The sequence below is a fragment of the Nanorana parkeri genome, unplaced genomic scaffold (assembly GCF_000935625.1).
Source record: "Nanorana parkeri isolate BGI_ZX_2015 unplaced genomic scaffold, ASM93562v1 scaffold513, whole genome shotgun sequence".
NCBI lineage: Eukaryota > Metazoa > Chordata > Amphibia > Anura > Dicroglossidae > Nanorana > Nanorana parkeri.
The window spans coordinates 858,240-880,549 of record NW_017306781.1 but is presented as its reverse complement, the minus strand read 5'-3'; the positions used below and the strand labels follow the sequence as shown (position 1 = coordinate 880,549).

General features: G+C 41.1%; 1 protein-coding gene across 1 annotated transcript; it reads left to right on the top strand.

Annotated features, from left to right (window-relative positions):
• Positions 1-206: 206 nt before the first annotated feature.
• Positions 207-22,304, top strand: HELT (helt bHLH transcription factor). Its single transcript, XM_018561284.1, has 6 exons — positions 207-259; positions 1,013-1,047; positions 18,814-18,998; positions 19,138-19,242; positions 20,712-20,808; positions 21,707-22,304. The coding sequence occupies exons 1-6, from the start codon at positions 207-209 to the stop codon at positions 22,189-22,191; spliced, it is 960 nt and encodes a 319-aa protein (XP_018416786.1). The 3' UTR covers positions 22,192-22,304.
• The last annotated feature ends 6 nt before the right edge of the window (positions 22,305-22,310 follow it).

Here is a 22,310-nt window from a genome sequence, read left to right as displayed (position 1 = left end):
TATATACACAGTGTATAGAACGTGATAACTCAGGGATCCATAGACCGCTTCAGCGGAGGGGGAGCGAGGCTGGGAAGACCGGTCTAAAGGTGCCCATACACCTATGGGCACCATACAATCGCAGGAAATCCCAGTGAAATACAGTAGAAAAGGTTGCACGTCTTTTGTCGAGGGAGCATGCTAGAAAACCCGCCGAGAATCGTACTATGGCGTGCTTGTTCGACAGCAACGGAGCGGGGCGGGCTTTGGATGATCGCAAGTACGCTCTGCCTGTCCAAGATGGACAGATCGTACGAGCTTTTAATTAGCTTACAACCATCGCAAAACAAAGGTCTTGCGATGGTTGTAAGGTGTATGGGCACCTTTAGAGCAAGCCAACTCCAAGGTTCACGTGATTCCAACTTTTTTTTAGCACCTAGACAAAAAGGAGCACATAGCCCTTGCAGTGCAGGGGTAGCCCCGCTGCAAAGGTTAAGTACACTTTTGCCCAGAGTTATTCCTTCAATATCTTTAGCTGGACATGTAGTAAGCTTATTTGTAAAGATTTAAATCACAAACTTCCCTAGTTTCCAGTGTTTAGCTGATCAATAAGAAACTGTCCATAACTGTATTCATACTACTGTGTTACAATAATGGCAATGCATGTTAACACGCACATATATGTGTGCTTTGGAGCACTGCCAATTTATTTTGAATGGTGCTCCAACACAGATACCAATACTCTGTGCATTGCGGTGCGCTGTGTTGGCAAAAAGAGTGCAGGTGTCTTTTTTTCATGCATTGAAGTGCATTGAGAGCTATTAAAAATGATTGGGCTGTGCTAATGCAACGCACACACCGGCACTGTTTCTAATAAGAGTATTCACACTTGTGTGTTGTGGTGTGCTGTAGCTTATTATAGTTGGAGGCTCTTCACATAGCAAACTGAATGTTCAATGAGATTAGTAAATATTTTAATTTGTGTTCACTCTAATCAACTAATTGTGTGCTAGTAAAAATGTTTTGTTTTCAGTTCCTTTGTGCATGGCTATTTTAAGAGAGCATGCAGTAAGTTCTCCTTATACAGTAAATCCAGCAGCACTTCACCACCAGTACTTCACAAAACAAACTATAGGTGGCAGCAGAGAGTATCAGTTACTCTATAGCAGCATTTCCATTGTAGCAGGTATTACAGTATATCGAGTCATCTGGTGGCTTAGGCCAGGTCTACACAGGCAATTAAATCACTTGAAACCGAGGGGTTTAACCATATATTGGCCTTTCCCTCATTTAGGGCCGGTTCATCTCATCATCATTCTTGCTTATGGTGACATAATGGTAAATATCCAGGTATTAGAGTTACAGGTTCACTGCAGTGCCAACACGATTCTTTGCCTGCGCTCAAATTTGATATTACCCAATGACATTACCCAATGACATTATTAACATTTCATATTTGCATATATGCTTTAACATGGTAATGTAATTCTCCAAAGTCATTTTCAATGTCTTTACCTTGTGGCTTAGATTAAAATAATACCTGATGACCCTGGTGGTGAATGTCTTTGTGCACTCACTTCCTGCTATAAGGTAACAACGCTCTGTCCCTGTCTCTTAAATGTGTTTCTGTATTGTCACCCTGTTACATGGGCTTCTGATGGTGACTTCAAGTAGCTGTCCCACATTATTTATGAATATTCCACTGCTGTCCATCAGAAAACCCACTCTGGGAAATGCCATGCAGCCATCACAGTAGTGCATGTATATAACCCAAAGTGGCTGCATAGAGGCTGCGGAAGATTGGAGCAGAACTAAGAGGCAACAAAGGATGGAAATGTTGGTAATGCAACAGCATATACTGATAATTTGTCTTTTGAGCTGTAGATGGTGATGTTGTACAATGTTACTCTCGATATGCATGCTTATCTATGATACACCGGAAGCTGTTTTTTCTATCGTGTTACATTACTAACCTCTGTACTGTGCGCTACATTACCGACCTCTGTACTGTGCGTTACATTACCGACCTCTGTACTGTGCGTTACATTACCGACCTCTGTACTGTGTGTTACATTACCGACCTCTGTACTGTGCTTTACATTACCGAACTCTGTACTGTGCATTGTACCGCTGACTTCTGTACTGTGCGTTACATTTCTGAGCTCTATACTTTGTGTCACACCGCTGACTTCTGTACTGTGCATCATACCGCTGACCTCTGTACTTTGTACATTTCTGCAACGTGGAACCTGAAGGGAGGCACCACTGCAGTTCATCTACGCTGCTAACCAGTCTTGTTGCTGTCCATCTGTGACATCTTGATGCTTTTGTTGTGTCCCCAAACACGTGTTTATTGTGTTTACCCAAGAGTCACAGTTTATATTTTTCCCATATGGTGCAGTTAGAAAAAAAAATTAACTGATTCATATGTGAAAATCATGACACTGGAGTCTTCAGGACCCTGTTGATAGCCAATAGGAAGTGCCTCATCACTGGCCAGCGACATGTACACCTAGAAGTAGAAGGACTTTCCCACTCTGTAGTCCAGAAAATTGAAGACTCAGGGCCCAGTGTGCCACATGACCACAGATTCAGGTAAGTTGGGGGGGGTAGGTTAGTTTTAGCTTTTTTATACATACATGTTATTCTTTCTGGGATGATGATGTCTACTGATTCCTTTCTCAAGGAATTGTGAGGTCATATTCTTAGTGCTTCTTTGCTGTAGTCACCCAGTTTGCAGCAATTCCTCCACAGGCACAAAATGGACCCTTTGGTATAGTCATTAACCATTTCTGCATATGGCAACAAGTAGGTAAGATGTCAAATGTTGTCAAGCTCACCAATAAACTTAATAAATAAAGACTCCCAATGGGCCATAAACATAGCCCAGTAGTGCACCTGACACAGACCCTTTTCTCTAGAAGAATTAAACCGATCAGCATTATGGCCACACGCCTAATATTGAGAGGGTCCCCCTTTTGCTGACCCTTCGAGGCATGGACTCCACTAGACCTCTGACAGTACGCTTTGGTATCTGATAGGGATTCACCGATACCGGTATTTCGGTATCGATTACGAGTACAGATATTTTTTTTCGCTACTCGCCAATACCGAGTACCGGAAGTCCCATTCAGGAAGCCAGGAGGCGTGTAACGCCTCGCCAACTGGCTTCCCGATTAGCAGGGAAGCCTTCCCCATGCTTCTCGTCACTAGGTGACGAGAAAGCATGGAGCCGGCTTTCTGGCCAATCAGGAAGCCGGGCGCTGTGTCATGATGTGGTGTCCGGCTTCCTTATTGGCCAGGAAGCTGGCTCCATGCTCCCTTGTCACCTCATGATGAGGGAGCATGAAGCCAGCTTCCCGACCAATCAGGAAGCTGGGCGCCGCGTCATTACGCAGAGCCTGGCTTCCTGATTGGCTAGCTTCCGACTAATCAGGAAGCCGTGCAGCGCATCATTACACACTGCCCGGCTTCCCACAAGTGACGAGAGTATGGAGCTGGCTTCCCGGCCAATCAGGAAGCCAGGCAGCATGTAATGACACGCTGCCCGGCTTCCTGATACCGTAAGGATTGGGCTAGGCATCGGAGCATTAGGGCGAGTAGGAGTACTCACCTAAATACTCAGCATCGGCACCGACACTAGTATCGGTATCAGTGCATCCCTAGTATCTGGCACTAAGCTGTCAGTAGCAGATCCTTTATGTCCTGTAAGGTGCGAGGTGGATGGGATGGATGTCCTCCATGGATTGGAGTTGTTTTTCTAGCACATCCCACAAATGCTTGATTGGATTGAGATCTGGAGAATTTGGAGGAAGTCAACGCCTCAAACTCCTGGCAACTGCAGACTTGGATCATCCCACAAGAGATGCCGTCTTGGAGTTGCTCTCACCCAGTTGTCTAGCCATCACAATCTGACCCTTGTCAAAGTCAGTCAAATCCTCACGCCAGCCAATTTTTTTCTGCTTCTAACATATCAACTTCAGGGATCAAATGCTCACTTGCTGCCTAATATATCCCACCCACTTCCAGGTGCCATTGTAATGAAATAATGTTATTCACTTCACCTCTCAGTGATCATAACGTTATGGCTGTTCGGTCTATATAGAATAAATATTGATCATCTGGAGAGGAGACCCCAATCTGTTTAATTCCTTTTTTGATCAAGCTTAGTTTATATCATCATACTTTTGTTGTTTCCCCAACAACGTGGGGTCTATTTATCAATGGTTTCACCCAAAATTCATACAACTTTCAGCCAAGATTCATGGTTTACATTTTTCACATATGATTCAGTTAGAAAAATGTGTGAATCTTGGGTGAAAGCATTGATAAATAGTGCCCATATTTCTATTGATTTTAGGTTTAAAAATGATATCAGAAAATGGTAAAATACAAACCCAAACTTTCCAAAAATCATTAGAAATAAACAGTTTTATCTGATCTACCAGCTGCTTTATGCAGAAAAAGTTAGAGCTTGTGGAAGAATAACAGCAAACTGGGTGACTACAACAAAAAAATATATGACCTCACAATTGCTTGAGAAAGGTTTTGTGTCTTGATACCTGGACAGAGAAGTCCAGTCTGCAGGAGGAATACAAATAGATCTTTTGAAATATAAAAGACAAAATTTATTTTGGAGAAGTTGATCAATCAATTGATTTTGTGCCATTGTTTCCCATATACAATTCACAATTTGGCTATACACAGAAAAAGATAACAAAGTTCTTGGCACTCCTGAAAGGGGACAAACTATTGCGCAGTAATAAGTTACCAGGTGGACAAGTTCATAGAAAAGATGTCAAAGGTGGAAAGTGGATATTTCAGACAGACACGATTATTCATGTTATTATTTTAAATGCACCTAGGCAGAACGACACTACGCATTTGCGTTATAGGGTACTGCAAATACAGATGGGAACCATCTATGCGCTGTGGTGCACTATATTACAAATAATCGTATGCAGACCGTCACCTCAGAGGAAGTCAATAGTGACGAAATGCATCTGATGGGCGGATCTATGCAAGCATTACGATCATAGAGACAGGAGCTCCAGTGGACACAATCCATACGCAATTGCCTTATTTTAATTGTAAGTGCATTTTAATCGTTTTAAATAAATTTATTCTGACATATTACACTATGGGAAGCCTTTTTTTCTCTCTCTGAGCACAAGAGAAGGTGGAAGATGGAGGAATAGTTTTACACGATTTTGGAAAGATAAGCCATAGTTGGGAGGAATCTACCCCAATTTATTGTCGGATTAAAAACAAAGGAGAGGATTTGTTTCTATATATATCAGCAAAGCGCTAATTGTTCATCTGAATTATGGTGAGCAATAGGAGTCGGTGAGTGCGGCCAGATCTTATCTTTGAGCACGGTGGAGACTGGAGAGCACTGATTCACTAATTGTTTTTGCATTCACGGATGTTGGTGTTGACTATAAAAGCAGGAAGATATATCCTCACATAGAAGGACTTTATTGTATCTAGAAGTAATGGACTTCACACATGGTTATGTAGATTAAGAGGGAGTTATACATCACTTGTGAGATTCAACACAGGATTTTCTATATGTACACATTTTATGAGATGTACTAGCACAGTTTTTTGTTTTTTTACTATCATCAGCACAGGCATTGTGCAACACAGGTGTTGTGTATGACACAAATTTGCATATTCCTTTGTGACAATTTCACATTTTATACTATTTTTTCACATTTTAGGAATATAATTTTCGAGTTTGAAGCGCAGTGCTATTTTCTTTTTTCCATTACAAATAATCAGCTGCATTAGGACAGTTAGGTGCCAAAAGTGCATCTCAGTTTTTCCATGCAATAAGGTGCCTGTCAGCCCATTCTAAACTAATGTACTTCCTTAAAGCAACTAATTTTAAGGCGGAACTCCTGGGAAATTTAAGGGAAAAGGTACTCTCCCTGCACTGCAAGGGTTAAATGCTCTTTTTGTTTAGTGGTTTTACTTACCTTACCTTAGAATGAGCATTTAACCCTTACAGTACAGTGAGGGGGAGCCCCACTGCAACTGAAACTTTACATTTTCCCCAGAGTTTTCTTTACCACTGCATTAACACAACTCATAGTGTGAATGAGCCATTGTGTATCAAACAGTCTATGATTGCAACTGGTTCTTTTTTGGCTTTTCACATTAAAAATATATGTAAGGCTATTTATTTTTTGCAACAGTATCTAGCTGTACCTGTTGGTGGACATTTAAATAACTGCTATTGTCAATGTAGCCTGACATTTTGTAATATGTCAATGATAGCCCCCAATGCAGGAACAATAAGTTCACTTTTTAACTTTAGTCTGTGTAATGGATTAAAAAGATCCGGTGTGTGTTAACGGATGAGCACTAAACCCATTTCTTTCTCTTATTGTTTACAGATTTTGACACTGTGATAGAGGTGAGTTGATGTGGTCTAAGCATCTACCATGTTTTGTTGTTTCCTTGTCTTCCGTTCCTCAATTTATGCAAATGTGTGGAAATATATATAGCTGTTCTCCTTATTAGTACCTCTTCCATAAAATGTAATGTTTTGTTGCAGTAGGATATAATACCCTAAAAAATTAAATCGTGTAAACCTAGTCTTAGATATCCATAAAAACCAACCCAGCTAAAAATAAAAAAATAAAAAAATCCTGGAAACCTAAAAATGCCCTTATGACATCAAATAAAAATAAGACACTTTTTAACAAATAATTAATAGTAAGAAATAACAATAACATATGACTGTGCATATATTGTACGTTATGCACAAATGGTGAAGGTACCAGATTTGGTCTCCGAGTGCCACTAAACCCTATTGAGAAGAGAAGACGCTGCCTTAACCAACAACAGCTGCACACGCTGCATTAAGTGATTATGTTAAAAATCCTCGTGATCAACATGAAAACAACGTTTGTACCTTGTAAAATAACAAAACCGGTGAGTTATGTGCAGAGAAAACTCCTTTGTCCACAGTAAACAGGCTTTTCCAATGCATTAAACGTGCCTTGAACGCACTCCAGACAGGAGCTTGGAGCGGGGGCCCCAGGGTGCTTATCTGGCCCCTCTTTCTGATTCCCTGTCCCTTTCACATCATTTTCAGGCCAGATAGAAGTTAGCCTGAAAGAAAAATCCCTGGTGCGCCCATTCCCAGCCCTACACAAGGTGCCTGCGCTCCCTGGGAAGGGGGAGAGACAAGCGCTTGTTGGCACCGCAGCCATCCAGCGTGTCAATGCTGTGGAGATATGTTTGCAGAAAATTAGACAATTGTTGGATTAAAACGTATTCAAGTATGAAATAATACCCTTTCTTGTGTCCAAGGGAAAAAAGAATGCAGCAATGGGAAGTTTACAAAAGTGGCCACTGCTGCCTTTGTCATGTTTGCGCCTTGGCGTCCTCACTTGGCGCATTACCCAGAGCACTTTAAAGGCGATTGTTTCATCCTCTTTAATGACATTTACCGGATCAAAACATGCTGTTAATTCGATCAGAAAGCTCTCCCCTCTTCAACAATGGCAGAATAATTTCTCCTGAAGTTTGTTAAATTGACCAAAATTAGGCAAATGAATAGAGAGGGCTCAGGGTGGCGTTGGCTGCGCAGCGCCCCTCTCTTCACAGGTGACACTGAATAATCAGACACGTTTAAGAGCAGCTGCATTCCGCTTTATTTCTTTTCTCTCTTCAAACAAAATTAGGCCGACCAAACTATTCACACGATCTCAATGGGACATTTTCTTATAGGATAATAGACTACAAATTGAGCCTCTCCAAGAAGGGGAGTGCGCCCGGGAGCCCCTCGTGTGCCAGAGCCTGCAGGAGCCGCCGTGTGCCAGCCTCAGCCCCACACCTGCCGGTGTGTCCGAGCAAATAAAGAAGTGTAAACAAAAAGCTTGCCATCTCTCATAAAGATAGACGTGTCAGCAAGTCGTGTGAGAAATCCCCAGAACAAACGTCTCGCCAAGAACTCCCTTGAACTCGGCGGAACAGCCTATTAAAGGCTTACTTAATTTCTTTAACGACTTTGGACAGGCTTTCTGAGAGGCAGGCATGGGGCTCGGGACTGGACTTGGGGTGGCTGCTTAGGAATTGTACAAATAGACATGGGTGGGAGACAATGGGCAAGGAGGAATGAGAGTTCCCCTGGTCTCTTCCTTTGCCTGGCTCTGTGCGTCATGCGCTCTGCTGGAGCAGCGAGGCTCAGGCTGGCAAGGCACACCTCCCACCGCACTCTATGAGTGCTGGGCTGCCCTGACAGGGACACACAACCTCAAAGAGAAGACAGCCTTCTTATTCTGAGCTGCCCATAAATTTGGCATTAAGTTTGCTGCTTTCAGCCACACAGTTCTGCTGGCTTAAAGCTTATCTAAAGCCAAAACTTTTTTCATTTTGGATAGAGTTGGGTATGGATAAAACCCCTTTTATTTTTTACCATCTGTGTTCCATTGGGCTGATTTGCCTTTACTTGTCATCCTGTAGGCATAACAGCAAATGAGAAATCTCTTCAAAGTGAGGAAAATCCCAGAACAAGGGCCCTAACTGGAAGAGTTCCCAAACGCAACATATTGGGCTTCTCATCACTTTAAGTCCAGGTGACAGTGGTCAGCAGGACAAATAGAGAGGGCGAATCTCCCCACTGGGGACAACAATAAGTACCTGACAGAGATTCTAACCCCTCACACTCTATTCAACACTAAGGGGGCTATTCTCAAGGGTGAAGAGCTTGGAGAAGGCAGGAGAAGTGAACAATCTAGGACAACATAGCTGATTTGGAAAAATTCTCCAACTCAGCTCACATTCCAGTTCAGCTACGTTGTCCAACAGGCGGAACGCCAAGGCCCGGTCGCAATTGCGACCGCTGCAACCCTGGTAGTTCCGCGCCAGTGCTGGAATTTGTAGTCCATAGGTGGTGGTATTCTGCATTCCTGTATAATCATTATACAGTTATGCAGAATACCACCAGCTATACATTTTACATAAAGTCAGCAATACTGATAGCTCTATAGTCTCCCAATCCCCCCCGGACCATCCAGCACCCATAGACCCCACTGGCCCACCTAACTCCTGCAGAACCTCTTTCTCCTGAGTCCTTGGTGGCCAGTGGAGGGGAGGAGCACAGGAGAGGATGTGGTGGCCTGGCGGTGCCTGCACAGTCTGTACAGTCACCGCCAGGCTAAACACTCCTTACAGTGACAGGCATTTACAGAGCCACCTGTCCCATCCCCGCACAGCAGCCGCCGGGACATACAGCTGTCACTGTCAGAGTTTACTGCTGTTCAGGCCCCACCTTGTCACAAAGCCGCTGTAGCGGCAATGCTGGGGCCCTGCTAAGGCCAGGCCTCCACCACTGCTGCTGCGGGGGCCTGGCCGCCTCCTCGCCTTTCACCGTCTCGGTGAGGTGTCGCCTAGCTGTGAACCTAGCCTTAAAGTGCGTTGTGATAAGACAACCCATTTGTTTTAAATGGATTGCCCACACACCACAGCAGACATTTTACTACATCTGCACCTTTTTTCAGCCCACTACAATACACAGGTGGTAGACATCTGCACATTGTGGTGTGCTAAAACTCAGGTCCGGTGTGATGCGTTGGAGATGTGTTGTTCATGTGTTACTGTGCTTTGCGCTAACAGTTGTTAAAGCGCATGTTGCAAAGTACATTGCAGCTTTTGTTCAAACACATGGTGGTGCACATCAACATGTGTCTTGATCATTGATTTAAATGGAAAACCCAGCAGGGAAAAATGCACCAAAACGGAAAGGTGTTTTTCCAGCCTAAGAAAATATATTTAACCCTTTAATTTGCCTTATCACAGCAGTAAACAGCTCCAGTAATTATGTACATACATGCATACTATGACAAATTATCTACCCGTCTCTATCCACATATAATATATTATAAAGTGGTACAACAATGACATCTGAAGTGCAATCTATAGCAATGAGATTTCTGATGCTCTAAGCCAATGACCATTACTAAACCAATCCCTAAAATGTTACTAGTCTTCTAGATGGGGATGTGCTGGTTTAAAGAGAACCTGTAATTTCCTATATTAAGGAAATAGCTGTTATACTATGGTCCTCTCTTCAATTGTCTGTTTCTTCACAGAATGTTCCACATTGTAAGAAAATCTGCTTGTGTTTGATATCCAAATGTGTGTGAATACTTATATAAACTTTAAAATTGAATTCAAAAATATGTTCAATGTTTAGTAACATATATTATGTGGTGATGATGCCATAAAAGACCTTGTACAGGTACTTCCTATTAAAGGGTGACAAATGAATGCTTAGTACCTGTGTTCCAATTGTTCTGCTGTGTTGTCACCTTGTTTCAAGCTCCCACAGTGAACGCACATTGCTCAGGCATGGTCCACTGTTACCACTATCAGAAGACCCCACTCTGATAAATTATATGCAGCATTTGCTGGAGGACATGCATGAAGACAGAAAGTGGCTGCAGAGAGGATGCAGGAGAGCAGCAAAATTGATACACAATAAAGAATGAAAAAGGTTTATGATATATGGTACACAGAGCAAACTAAATGCCACAAAGTTAGGGGTTTTAAGTACTTGTGCTCTTAGCACCTGTAGTGGAAGGAAATGGTCAGCACTATGTCAGGGTGATCTATAAACCTGTGTAAGGTATGATTCCAGTGACTTGTAGCTTACACAGGGCTTTGCTTTCATCCCTGGTGGTTGAATGGAGCAGTTAAAGTGATATTATAGTAAAAAAAAATTTAAGCTATTTGTTTGACCTGGATTTATTATTGAAAAAGGGCTTGAGTGTTGGATACTACTTTAAAGAGCGGCAAGTATAAGTGTACCTGTTGCTTTGCAGTAGGTGGGTAAAGTTCAGATTCACTTTATGCAAAAAAAGATGATCTACTTGGGACACTGGAGAGAAGCCAGTAGTATTAGTATATAATCCAATGATCATTGCTACACCAAACCCTACAATGCTAGTTTCCTTTCATTGTGTTTTGGAATGCACTGGCTTAAAGCGTACCTGTATTTTCCCAACATTAGGCAAAGGAGCAGGTTTGCAGTGACCCTACTGGCCGGAACAGGTGCAGTGCACATGCAATCCACAGACTTGCATTCCTTTCCGGAATTGTTTCAAAATGCCAGAAAACCTATTTGTCATATCAAATGTTAATGCTTGAAGGCAAAAAAAATAAAACAAAAATAATAATCAATATGCCCCTCACCCTAATGGTGCCAATCTGCTGTTTTTACATTGTGGCTACTGCTCAGTGCTGCATGGCTTTCTTCAGAGCAACACTCTCTGTACATGGAAGTTTCTTCACACTCTCTGCCAGTTCTGGAGGACAGCTTTGGAAAGCTGGAGGTATAACTGTTGTAAAAATAAAGAATGCAGAATGTTTTGTAGATTAAAGGGGTTTTAAACCCTTTGTTTTTTTTGCATATATCTACTGCTGGCAAAAAAACCAAAAAACCTGCTTTAACTTGGACGGCCACAAAGCATCTTGGGGCGGGCGCATGCGCAGTTCAGATTTTCGGCCGAGAGACAAGCAGAGACACAAGGTAAGTCTTTGGACAGCGTGCACCTGCATGCAGACACCGTGGGACAGGAAGTGCCAGCAAGGACAGAGGAGTCAGCGCTGGATCGGAGAGCCGCCGCAGGGCTGGAGGGACACATGAAAACATCAGAAAAGCAGAGGAAGATCGGATTAAGAGACATCATTTAAGGTAAGTGCTAACAATAACATTGAGGGAGGGAAAACATTTTTTGTCACTTTAACAACTGCAAAACACAATACTACAGTGGTTCAAAAATGCTGAATAAATGCATGAAACAAAGTTGCCACCCCCGTCTGGCAACTTTGTGGAAGATAGCTGCAGTTTCAAGCCTATACCCTTGTTTTAGAAATGTGTTTTATGCACAATGTTCCATATATAGCCTTTCCCTTCTTGATGTTCTATACACCCTGTTCTTCTGCTTTTCTCTGTATGAAAAATCAGTAAATCAGATTGAACATAAAATGAACATAACTAGAATGCTGAGACCACGGTTCTTTGCCTATGTTCTGATGTTTTTTAAATGTATTTGTTTTAGCAAAACTGCACCAAAGTAAATCTGTAGACATGTATATTATGTCTATTTAAGACTAGGGATGATTGAAAGAAGAAGTCACTGACCCCCTACGATGACACTATGACCCTTTGGGTCAATGTGGGATAAAAGCTGAATGGGACATTGACAAACATTGCGCAAGCTGTATCTATTCACTGTCTATTTTTTCCTGTACCGGCCAGAATGTCTGTATGAATGAAGTCTGGTCATTCTGGAGGTCAGTGATCCCTTGTTTCTGGTCTCGCTGAGTTACATTTGTTACATTTAACCTGTGACTGAGATGTGTGGTGGAGAAAAACCTCACCTCACCTCAGAAAAGCAGATCATAAAGCCAGCTGTTTATGTACCAACTGTTTATGTACCAAAAACTATTTTCAGCTGTTTCATAGACAAATATTTATTGTTAAAACATCAGGAGGTCCAAAGTACAAAGTAGGTATAGAAGGTAGGTATAGGAGGTCAAAAGTAGGCATAAAGGCACTTGCGGGTCTTGCAGCGGAGATAAGTCAAAGCATTAGTATTTTATAGTAACATAGTATTTGAGGTTGAATAAAGACACAGGTCCATCAAGGCCAACCTATTGCATGTATGCATGTGCATCTACATGTGTATGAGTTCATGTGTGATCTTATAATATTGTGTACCTATTACCCTGTATGTCACGGTCCCTGAGGAAATCGTCCAAACGCTTTTTGAATGATTCCACACTCACAGCTGAAATCACTGCTTGCGGTGTCAAGGTTTTGACAGAGCTCAGTCCATGTTTATCAAGACACGTGTTTTGATAAAGATGGACTGAGCTCTATCGAAACGTTGACAATAAAATGGTGATGCTTTGACTTATCTCCATTGCAAGACCCATGAGTGCTCCTATACCTAATTTGGATTTGTACGACTTTTACCTGACATTTACCTTACAAATAGAGTGTGGTGACTACCCCTGGGACTGTTTAAAGATTGGGGGGTCATTTGCTATACCATCAGGCTGTAAAAATAATGTTAGCTTTCTTTCTTTACCCTTCACCCCATTATGACCGCAATCCAACATTATAAGCCCTAATGAAAAATGCCCCTTGCCGTGAGAATGTTAATTAACTTTGCAGCAGAGAACTAGAAATGTGTAACTGTGTGTTTTCCTAGTTCTCAGACCTGCTGATAATGAGAAAAAATAGTCATAGACTTACTGTTAAGTTAACTGACACATAACAGTGCTGCTAAATATGGTTTGGAATTCTAAACTTTAAGGAACTCTGGCCATGAAAGGGTTATTCTAATGTGGTGTTAAACACCGAGAACTGGAGTAAAGCTGGTGCAGACACTAGAGGGCGGTAGGATGTACAGGCACAATCCAGCTCTCCTAAATTATCTGTGCTGGCCAGTGTATCCAACATGAAAAGTTGCCTTGTACTTGCCTTGCCTTGACCATCTGGGTTTAGACCTATAGAGCAGGACAGCACTATTCAGATGCCACCAGCGCTGGCTTATCAGAGCCAAACAATAGCAATTAGACAAGATTTTCTAACCTATGTTACTAGTCTAAAAGTGGTTGATTTACTAAAGGAGCAGAGCATGTTTTCTTTGCAAAGTGAATTTTCACTTAGCATAGTGAATGAGGTGAAGCCACTTCATGCTGAACATGCTGTCTTCCTTAGTAAATCAGCTCCTGTAAGTCTTGGCTGTCAGTGTCAGTGGGTGCTAAGACTATGTACACCTTAAGATTAAGGGTAGCTTAAAGCCCAATTTCAATGGTACTGGTATACTACAAATGATCTCACACCATTAATGTGGGCAAGCAGTATTCAATCCCTCTCTCTGGTAAAATCATGTCCACTTGAGTGAACATGGGCATGCATGGCTGAATCTCAACATAATGTGACGTTTAGCTTACATCTGAATAATAATTAATAAGTTAAAGTGACATTATACCTTCGTTTTTATTTTAACTTAATTTTGTTCATGGGGGCCAGACTTACTTGAAAAAAACAACTTTTTTTTATTCTTTACATTTTGTTATTTCCTTGTTCTCTAGTGGTATCCAAACCGCTAGCCCCTCACCCCCATACGGATGTCTCCATCAGCTAGCCGGCTGCTGTGGAGGCACCAGTGCTTGTACGCTCAGCGCCGTGCCCGCACATAGCTGTGTGTGTATAGACACTTTGCGGGGAGGCTACAAGCAGCTACAGGTAAGTGTTTGTGTGGGACGTGGGTTTTGTAAAAGTACTGGGTGTTTTTTGCCTTAATGCACAGAATGCATTAAAGAGGAACTTTACCCATATTTTTTAAATAACAACAAAGGCACCTTTAGAAATGTTTAGTAATGACAATCTACAAACACATACTTCTAGATAATTGCCGGCTTTGTATTCTTTGCATCCCTTATTTCTCTTTCCTTCCCCAGTCTTCTGACAGTCTTCTGACAGTGGCCATTTTTACTAAGGGATGATTACTAGACCTCCCTTTACTTCTTGGATTTCTGGCACATGTGACTGGACATGTGACTAGGGCATGTGACCATGCACATCATCTCAGGGGAGGAAAATGCCTTTCCCTGAGATCCCATGATATTACAGATGAGATTTCCCAGCAATGCTCTGCTGATGACAAGGCAATCCAGGTGTGCATGGCTTTGCCACACTGAAGTCATTTTGTCCTTTCAAAGTAGGAAGTGAATGCTCTGCAAGTGTAAGTATGTTATAATCACAGCATTTCACACCTGACATGTTTATGTTATTATTAATCATCATACATAGCAGGATGCATTGGAAGAATTTGATATGATATGATTTTTGAGTGTAAAGGTCCACTTTAAGGTAAAAAACACCCAGCCATTAGTACTACTTTAAGCCAAAGAAAATAATACTTTACACTAAATCATTTTCAGCTCAGGAAGCATATTCCTTTCCAAAAGGACTTCTGCATGGAAGTTATACACAGATAATATAATCCTTAGTGACCTCTTCCTCTATTGATGTCCACATTTTGGAGACCAATTATAAATTAATATCCAGATGGTATAATGTCCCTACTAAATTACACAAATTCAATACTCATTATCATCCTAACTGCTGGTGATTATGTGGATCTGCAGGTACTTTCAACCACATATGGTGGGATTGTCCTTTAATTAAACCCTTTTGGACTTCGGTTACTTCTATTATTCACAAAGTATGTGCCATGCGACTACCCTTAGAGCCTTCGATCTGCTTATTTCATCTTGCCTCTGACTCGCCTAGTAAATATAGAAAATCTTTGGTTTCCTTTATGCTTAACACTGCTAAGTCACTGATACCCAGATATTGGAGGACAACTCAATCGCCCTCAATAGGAGGCTGGTTTATAAAATTTGACTCTACTAGACTTCTAGAAGAATTATTGTATTCTAATTGGGATGATTATGCCCCTTTCTATAAAATCTGGGCAAGCTGGTTGAAATCTGGCCTCAAATTCATACTGTGCTAACTTATCGAGCCAATGAATTTTCATTTACTTTTAAATTGTATCATAATATGTGATGCATCTTATAGTTCTCACTTTTTTAATGGGTACCATCCATATACTTTATGATAATTTGAATAGGTTTGAATACCATAACCAGAATTTGTCTTTGTCATTTGTCTTTTTTTTTTTTTTAAAATTGACAATTTTTATTTTGAAAATGGCATATATGAGTTACAAAACTTATGACATCATTTGAGGTATCAAAAACATGAAGCGTTTTACCAGAAATCACAACCCAGACATTGTTCCATATACTTTTGTCATTTGTCTTTGTCATTCCCCTGTCTAATTGTCTTCCTTCCCTTTTGTTCCCATATTGAATTTTTTTCTTATATTATTGGACATGAGTGTTCTTAAGTCATACATGCCTTTTTCAATAATTGTTCAATAATCTTTGAATATGTTTATGTGATTTATGTTATGTTTATCTGTTATTACTTGAAAATTAATAAAACTTAAATAAATTAATTTTAAAAAGTATATACACAGAGGACCAACTTTCTGCATTCAAAAATCTTTAGCTGTATTAAACACCCATTTACTGCATTTGGTGCATTTAATAAGCGTTGCATGCCAAAAATATGATTTGCAAGTCAAAAATGACCATGTCCAAAGTAGAAAATTAGTTTAGAAAGTGGAGTCCTTTAAATGAAAGTTGCTATCTCACGTCATGTAATTTAAAGGTTATCTGGTGATAATAAGCAGCAGGGGCGTAACTAGAAATCACAGGGCCCCATAGCAACATTTTGTATGGGGCCCTGTGATTTCTAGTTATACCACTTGCAGAGCCCACTTGAGATCCCACACAGCCCACCTGAGGGTGACCCTGCAAAGCCCACCATAGAGTCTCTATGGTGGGCTCTGCAGGGTCACCCTCAGGTGGGCTGGTCGCACTCCTTACCTGTCCACCTCCTCTTCCTCCATGCTCGCTGATGGACCCCGCCTCCTCCTCCATCGCCGGCCCGCCTCCTTCTCGTCAATGGGCCCCGCCTCCTCTTCCTCCCTGTCCACCTCCTCTTCCTCCACGCTCGCTGATGGACCCCGCCTCCTCCTCCATCGCCGGCCCGCCTCCTTCTCGTCAATGGGCCCCGCCTCCTCCCCTGCTGTCGACCACGGGCCCGCCTCCTCCTCCACTGCCGGGTCCGTCCTCCTCCACCTCCACTGCTGGCTCTCATTGACAAAGCAGCGGCTCTGAAGAAGAACGCGTTGCTGCACAGATTACGGTCAGTGATCTGAACAGCAGTGCATTCTTCTTCAGAGCCACCAGCAGAGGATGCCATAGCGACCTAGGCGGTCCGCTCGGCATCTGACCGTGCCCCATATCGGCTGCCTGGGTTGCTATGGCGATTGTTACGCCACTGATAAGCAACCTAACTTGTGATAGGTCAAAAACATAACCATAACATGAGCAGCACAGTGGCATAGTGGTTAGTGCTTCTGCCTTGCAGCACTGGGGGTCCCTGGTTCATATCCCAGCCAGGACACTATCTGCAAGGAGTATGCATGTTCTCCCTGTGCTTGCATGGGTTCCCTCCGGGTACTCTGGTTTCCTCCCACACTCCAAAGACATGCTGGTAGGTTAATTGGCTCCTCTCTAAGTTGGCCCTCTATGTATGCATGTGAGATAGGGACCTTAGATTGTAAGCTCCCTTAGGGCAGGGACTGATGTGAATGTGCAACTATGTAAAGCACTGCATAAGCTGTCAACACTATATAAATACCTGCAATAAACAAATAATAATAAATAACAAGGCAAGTATAGGACTGATCTAGGCTCCTTAGGACTTTTTACACATACATGTTTTTTAACATGATAGAAATTCTCTATACAATGGTCCAGTTTGCAGGTTTTCAGTGAGAAAAGAGATAGAAGCATTTATCTTTGTGTGCACCGCTTCTACTTGTCAGCCAAGATGTAAACTACATGGCAGATGTATCACCTCCAGTCCTAGATCATACATCTGCCTCTTGCCAACATTGCTGTTAAAAGCCTGTAGGACTGTATGTGCAGCTCAGGCAAATTACCTTTGGTAAATGGTTTAAAGCAAATGATCAGATTTTTATAATTTAGGAACACTCATTTATAATTAGCTAGTGTTTCTTACGTATGATTTTTGTGAACATATATACAATTTACTGCATTTCTAAAAAGCTGCCAAATTTCTATTCACACTCTTTATGATTCTTTCTTATACTGGTCATTTCTTAAAGTGCCAATACATACTTATATCTTTGCAAGTGATGCAACCAATTCAAAATGTGCTTGCTACAACCAGGCAGTGTAGGATGCTTTCACAATTGATAATGACCTAGAGTAAAAGGAACAGCTATTTTACTATGTGCACAATGGGGTTGATCTAATCAAGGAGTAGAGAGTTCATTTTGCAAAGGAAAGGTTTGCGGAGCGTAGTTAATACTTTAAATACTCAAACCCATGGTAGAGAAATTTAAAAAAAACAGGCTTTTTCCTTGCACACGATTGGGTGATTAAAGCGAGCACAGCTCCACTTTCTTTGTAATTCTCAGAGAACAATCGCTAAGTGAACACACGCTACTCTATTGGTATAACATCACTCAGATGGTGTTTACATCCGAAGTGTGGTGTGATTCTAGATATAACTAGCTGATTTCTCATCTTCCATTGTTATCAAAAAAGACCTTTTATCATTTAAATTATTTAATTATCATAATAACTGATATGTATTGTGTAGTGAAATCCTTGATTTCTGGAAACAAAAGCCTGTGCTCTCTATTCCAAAAAAAAAGTAGTTTGAGATTATAGGTTGCAGACATTTAGGTGGTTCATAAGGGAAGTGAGGCACACACAGAAGTTCCAGCTTAGTGTAATAATAGGTTATTTAAAAAAATGTATCCTGTCCATGGCTGTATGCTTGTAACTAATACAGGTATACCTTACTAAATAGCCCCCTGTGTACAAGAGTTCCCTCATTGCTAGTACTTGACATTGGTAGAAGTGACCATGCATTAGATATGCAGGATGATTTCTCAGCAGAAAACTTAGTGCAAGGTGCCCATTCACACATCAGATCCCCTCCTCTACTTCCACCCCTGATTACTAGGCTCACAATCACGTGTCCCTCAAGGGCCACGTGGATTAACAAATTTGATGTGCCCCCTGCCAGCCCCCAGTCACACATAGGGATTTGTGTTGTTTTAGGGCTGTCTCGCCTGGATGACCACCCCTCCCTCCCTATTCTCTTGGCTCCTAATCCCCACACAGGCCCTGAATGCACAGTGCTGATAAGTGATCGCTTTATAAGCCCAGCCCGGGTGGGAGAAGAGCTGCACTGCAGTCTACCTGTTTGCACCAAGAGCAGCTTGCACAGTAGGACTATGGACATCGGTGTGATGAGACCAGCCTGTATGATCTCCCTCAGGGGCTCAGCTAAAATCAAGGAGAGAAAAGTGAGTGTTGTTTCAGAGCAGAGTGGAAGCACTCTCTTGCTCTGTACCAGACTCATGGCCGGTTGGGATTGACATCTCTGTCCGATGTTTAACCATGTTGATTCACCAGTGTCTGTATGTGTCATGTGTTTATTTTCAGAGAATCCCCGTCTCCCACAAGGTGATAGAAAAAAGGAGGAGAGACAGGATAAATCGCTGCCTCAGTGAACTTGGGAAGACGGTGCCCATGGCTCTTGCCAAGCAGGTCAGTGGCGCTTGCCCAGAATGGTACATCAACAATGACCCAAATAGTATTATGTTATCATCCATGCAGTGTTACTCTCATCTACAATTACTTCATCCATTGTATGTGAACTTCTTCCATTAGCACTGTCCCATTTCAACCCTAGAGTATTTTGTCACCATCGCTGTATTATTCCATCACACAGAGTTTAAATGTCCAGTTGAACACATGCTTTCTAATATTTTATTAGTACATTACTTGTGTACCGTTGCAAAGTATGATTACGTCCATTTACAGTAGTACATAGTATAAATCCATCTATGAATTATTATTTCATTGTGATTGAGGGAAATTTCTCAAAGCTGGAGCAGGCAAAATCTGGAGCAGCTGTGCATGGCAACCAATCAGCCTCTCTCTTACATTTTCATATCTTAAATGAAAAAACTGAAAATAGAAGCTGATTGGTTGCTGTGCACAGCTGGTCCAGATTTTCTCTGCTCCAGATTTGATAAATTCCCCATTATCTTTTAATACTTTTCCTTACTTTTTCATCTAAATGTCATTTTCACCATAACTTGTATTCATTGCAGCTACAGAATTTAAATAACACCGCCTGAGTGGAATTAAAATAATTTTATAAAATTTCCCCTGGATATTTGAAGCAAGCAGAAATATCACATTGCTTACAACATAACCATGCGGTCTAAATCATGCTTACTTTCTAACTTAAGTCATACAGGTTGCACTAGTCACCTTCACAAGTTCTAGCAATTCTAAACAAATTTAATTGGATCAGTGAAGCCTACCACCAGCCTACCACCATCCCTGTCATAAAATATTTTATATTGACCCGGTTAAACAAAAGTTGATGTTTGAAACTTTCCATGTGTATGACCAGAAATGCCTCCTATGAATCGAATACATCCACATTCTTACCTGAAGCTCTGAATTTTTTTCTCATACTGGATTTCTATGTTTTACCCACACTGTCCTTGTCATATCACCTTTCCCATTTCAGGTTACACTATACAGTGTGTCATGCATGTTTAAAGCAACATTATGCTCTATACTGTCATGGATGAAATATTACTGGGCTTTTTATTTAACTAATGGATAATTGCAATATAATCTATGTGTAATATTAAACAGGCAAGAATGAATACTTCAGGTATTATACAATGCTAAAATATAAAACAAAGGTTACCATATCAGTGCATTTCAAAGAAACTATTAAATGATAGAAATTGTCGATTGTGCTGTCTTGAGTACATTTTGTCATATAGGAATAGTTATTTCTAATTGTTTACTATCACCCTAAGAGTCATAATATCATAAAAGATGTTGCTCTGTTGGCTACAAAATCAGCCAGTCTGTGATGTATGTGATTGAATTTAATTTGCTTTGTGAATGCTGTTATTTTATGTGCTTTTTATCTATGTCAGCAAGCACAAATAATTCTGAATATACTAACTAAATTATTTCATTTTCAGAACTCTGGTAAACTGGAAAAAGCTGAGATTTTGGAAATGACAGTTCAGTATTTGAGAGCATTGCATGCTGCTGATTTTCCTAGAGGTCGGGATAAAGGTAAGATATTAATTGCATATATTAATGTTAAGAGAACAAATATTACAGTGCTCAGTTTTCTATTTCATTTAATTTTTAAAAGTAAAGATTTATGTAATTTTGATGTAGAAAGAATGACATAATACTTTGTTGTAAGGAAACTTCTTTTTATAAAGTAGCAGCTAACAATAATTTCCTACAGTTAATGAATACCTGTAACCTGTAAATGTGTAATATTATGGACAATATGAATACTAGAGCATTCCTTATTGAATACTATAGGTAAATCATTATAGGATCTTTATCCTCCAAATTTTAAAATGTATGCACGGTGAGTTTTATTGCTACAGTACCATAGCAGAATCATTAGTGGGTCTTTATCCTTCACCCTTGTATATTTGGGTAGGATGAATACTGGGGTCATTATTAATGAAGGGCCATGGCAAAATCATTATAGGGTCTACACCCACCAACCTTTAATATATGGGTAGGAGGAATGCCAGGGATGTTATTGATGGAGTTCCATAGTATAATCAATAAAGGATCCTTAACCTCCATAATTAACACATTCCTTTATTGTTATTCTAGTATAACAGTAACTAACATTGCAAAAGCAAACCGATCTATATAATTCTGACATATATATCTGAACTATATATCTGCATGCATTTTAATCCTACTGCTGCATACATTATCCAGTCATGGTTTTGCTTGTCTTTTTTTCTGTTTGGACAAATATATGATTGCTGCTGGGCCCAACTGGGATATCCAGTTATATCATAATGAATGATGCAGCAACAGGTGGTGGTGTATTTTGTCCTTTTTTTGGTAAAGGTGCATTTATCCTTTTATATACCCGCTATTCATTTTTAGACATATTGGCTTTCAAAGTCTAAATTAGCTCATTGTCTCCCAACAGATCTCCTGTCAGAGTTTGCCAACTACTTTCACTATGGTTACCATGAGTGCATGAAGAATCTTGTTCATTACCTGACCACAGTAGAAAGGATGGAGACCAAGGACACCAAATACGCTCGCATTGTTGCCTTCCTGCAGTCTAAATCACACCTGTCCACAGACCCACTATTTAGTTCCCTTCAGGAGGTAGATATGTCATGCCAGCTGCCCCCCTCACCACCTGATTACCCAAGCAGTGGCGACTCTACATTTGCACAGAGCACAGGAGGCTCCTTCTCCTGGCATAGCACTACTAGAAGCCCCACACTGAACTACCTCACAGGTCCAGCTACAATGCCTTTGCCATGCACCCCCCCACAGCAGTCCCCACATAGCAGCTTCTTGTCACCCATGCAGAGTTTAGACAGACATTACCTCAGTCTTCTTGGGCATTCCCATACTAATAGTTTTAACATGCACAGTTCACAGCATCCTGTTGTTCTGTGACACTGATGTCAGCACCTAGCATTAGGGTATCACAAGGCCACATTTCTTGGGAGGAAAGGAAAATATGTATGCAATGTCTATAGCAACCTACTAGGTGCCAGATTTTATTTTTTATTTTG

What these genes read in the sequence shown, in the direction of transcription:
- HELT (XM_018561284.1), top strand. Translation starts at nt 207, where the DNA reads ATGGCGTGCTTGTTCGACAGCAACGGAGCGGGGCGGGCTTTGGATGAT. An exon ending in CTAAAATCAAGGAGAGAAAA is followed by an intron (nt 18,999 to 19,137) that starts GTGAGTGTTGTT and finishes GTTTATTTTCAG; the next exon opens with AGAATCCCCGTCTCCCACAA. An exon ending in TCCTAGAGGTCGGGATAAAG is followed by an intron (nt 20,809 to 21,706) that starts GTAAGATATTAA and finishes GTCTCCCAACAG; the next exon opens with ATCTCCTGTCAGAGTTTGCC.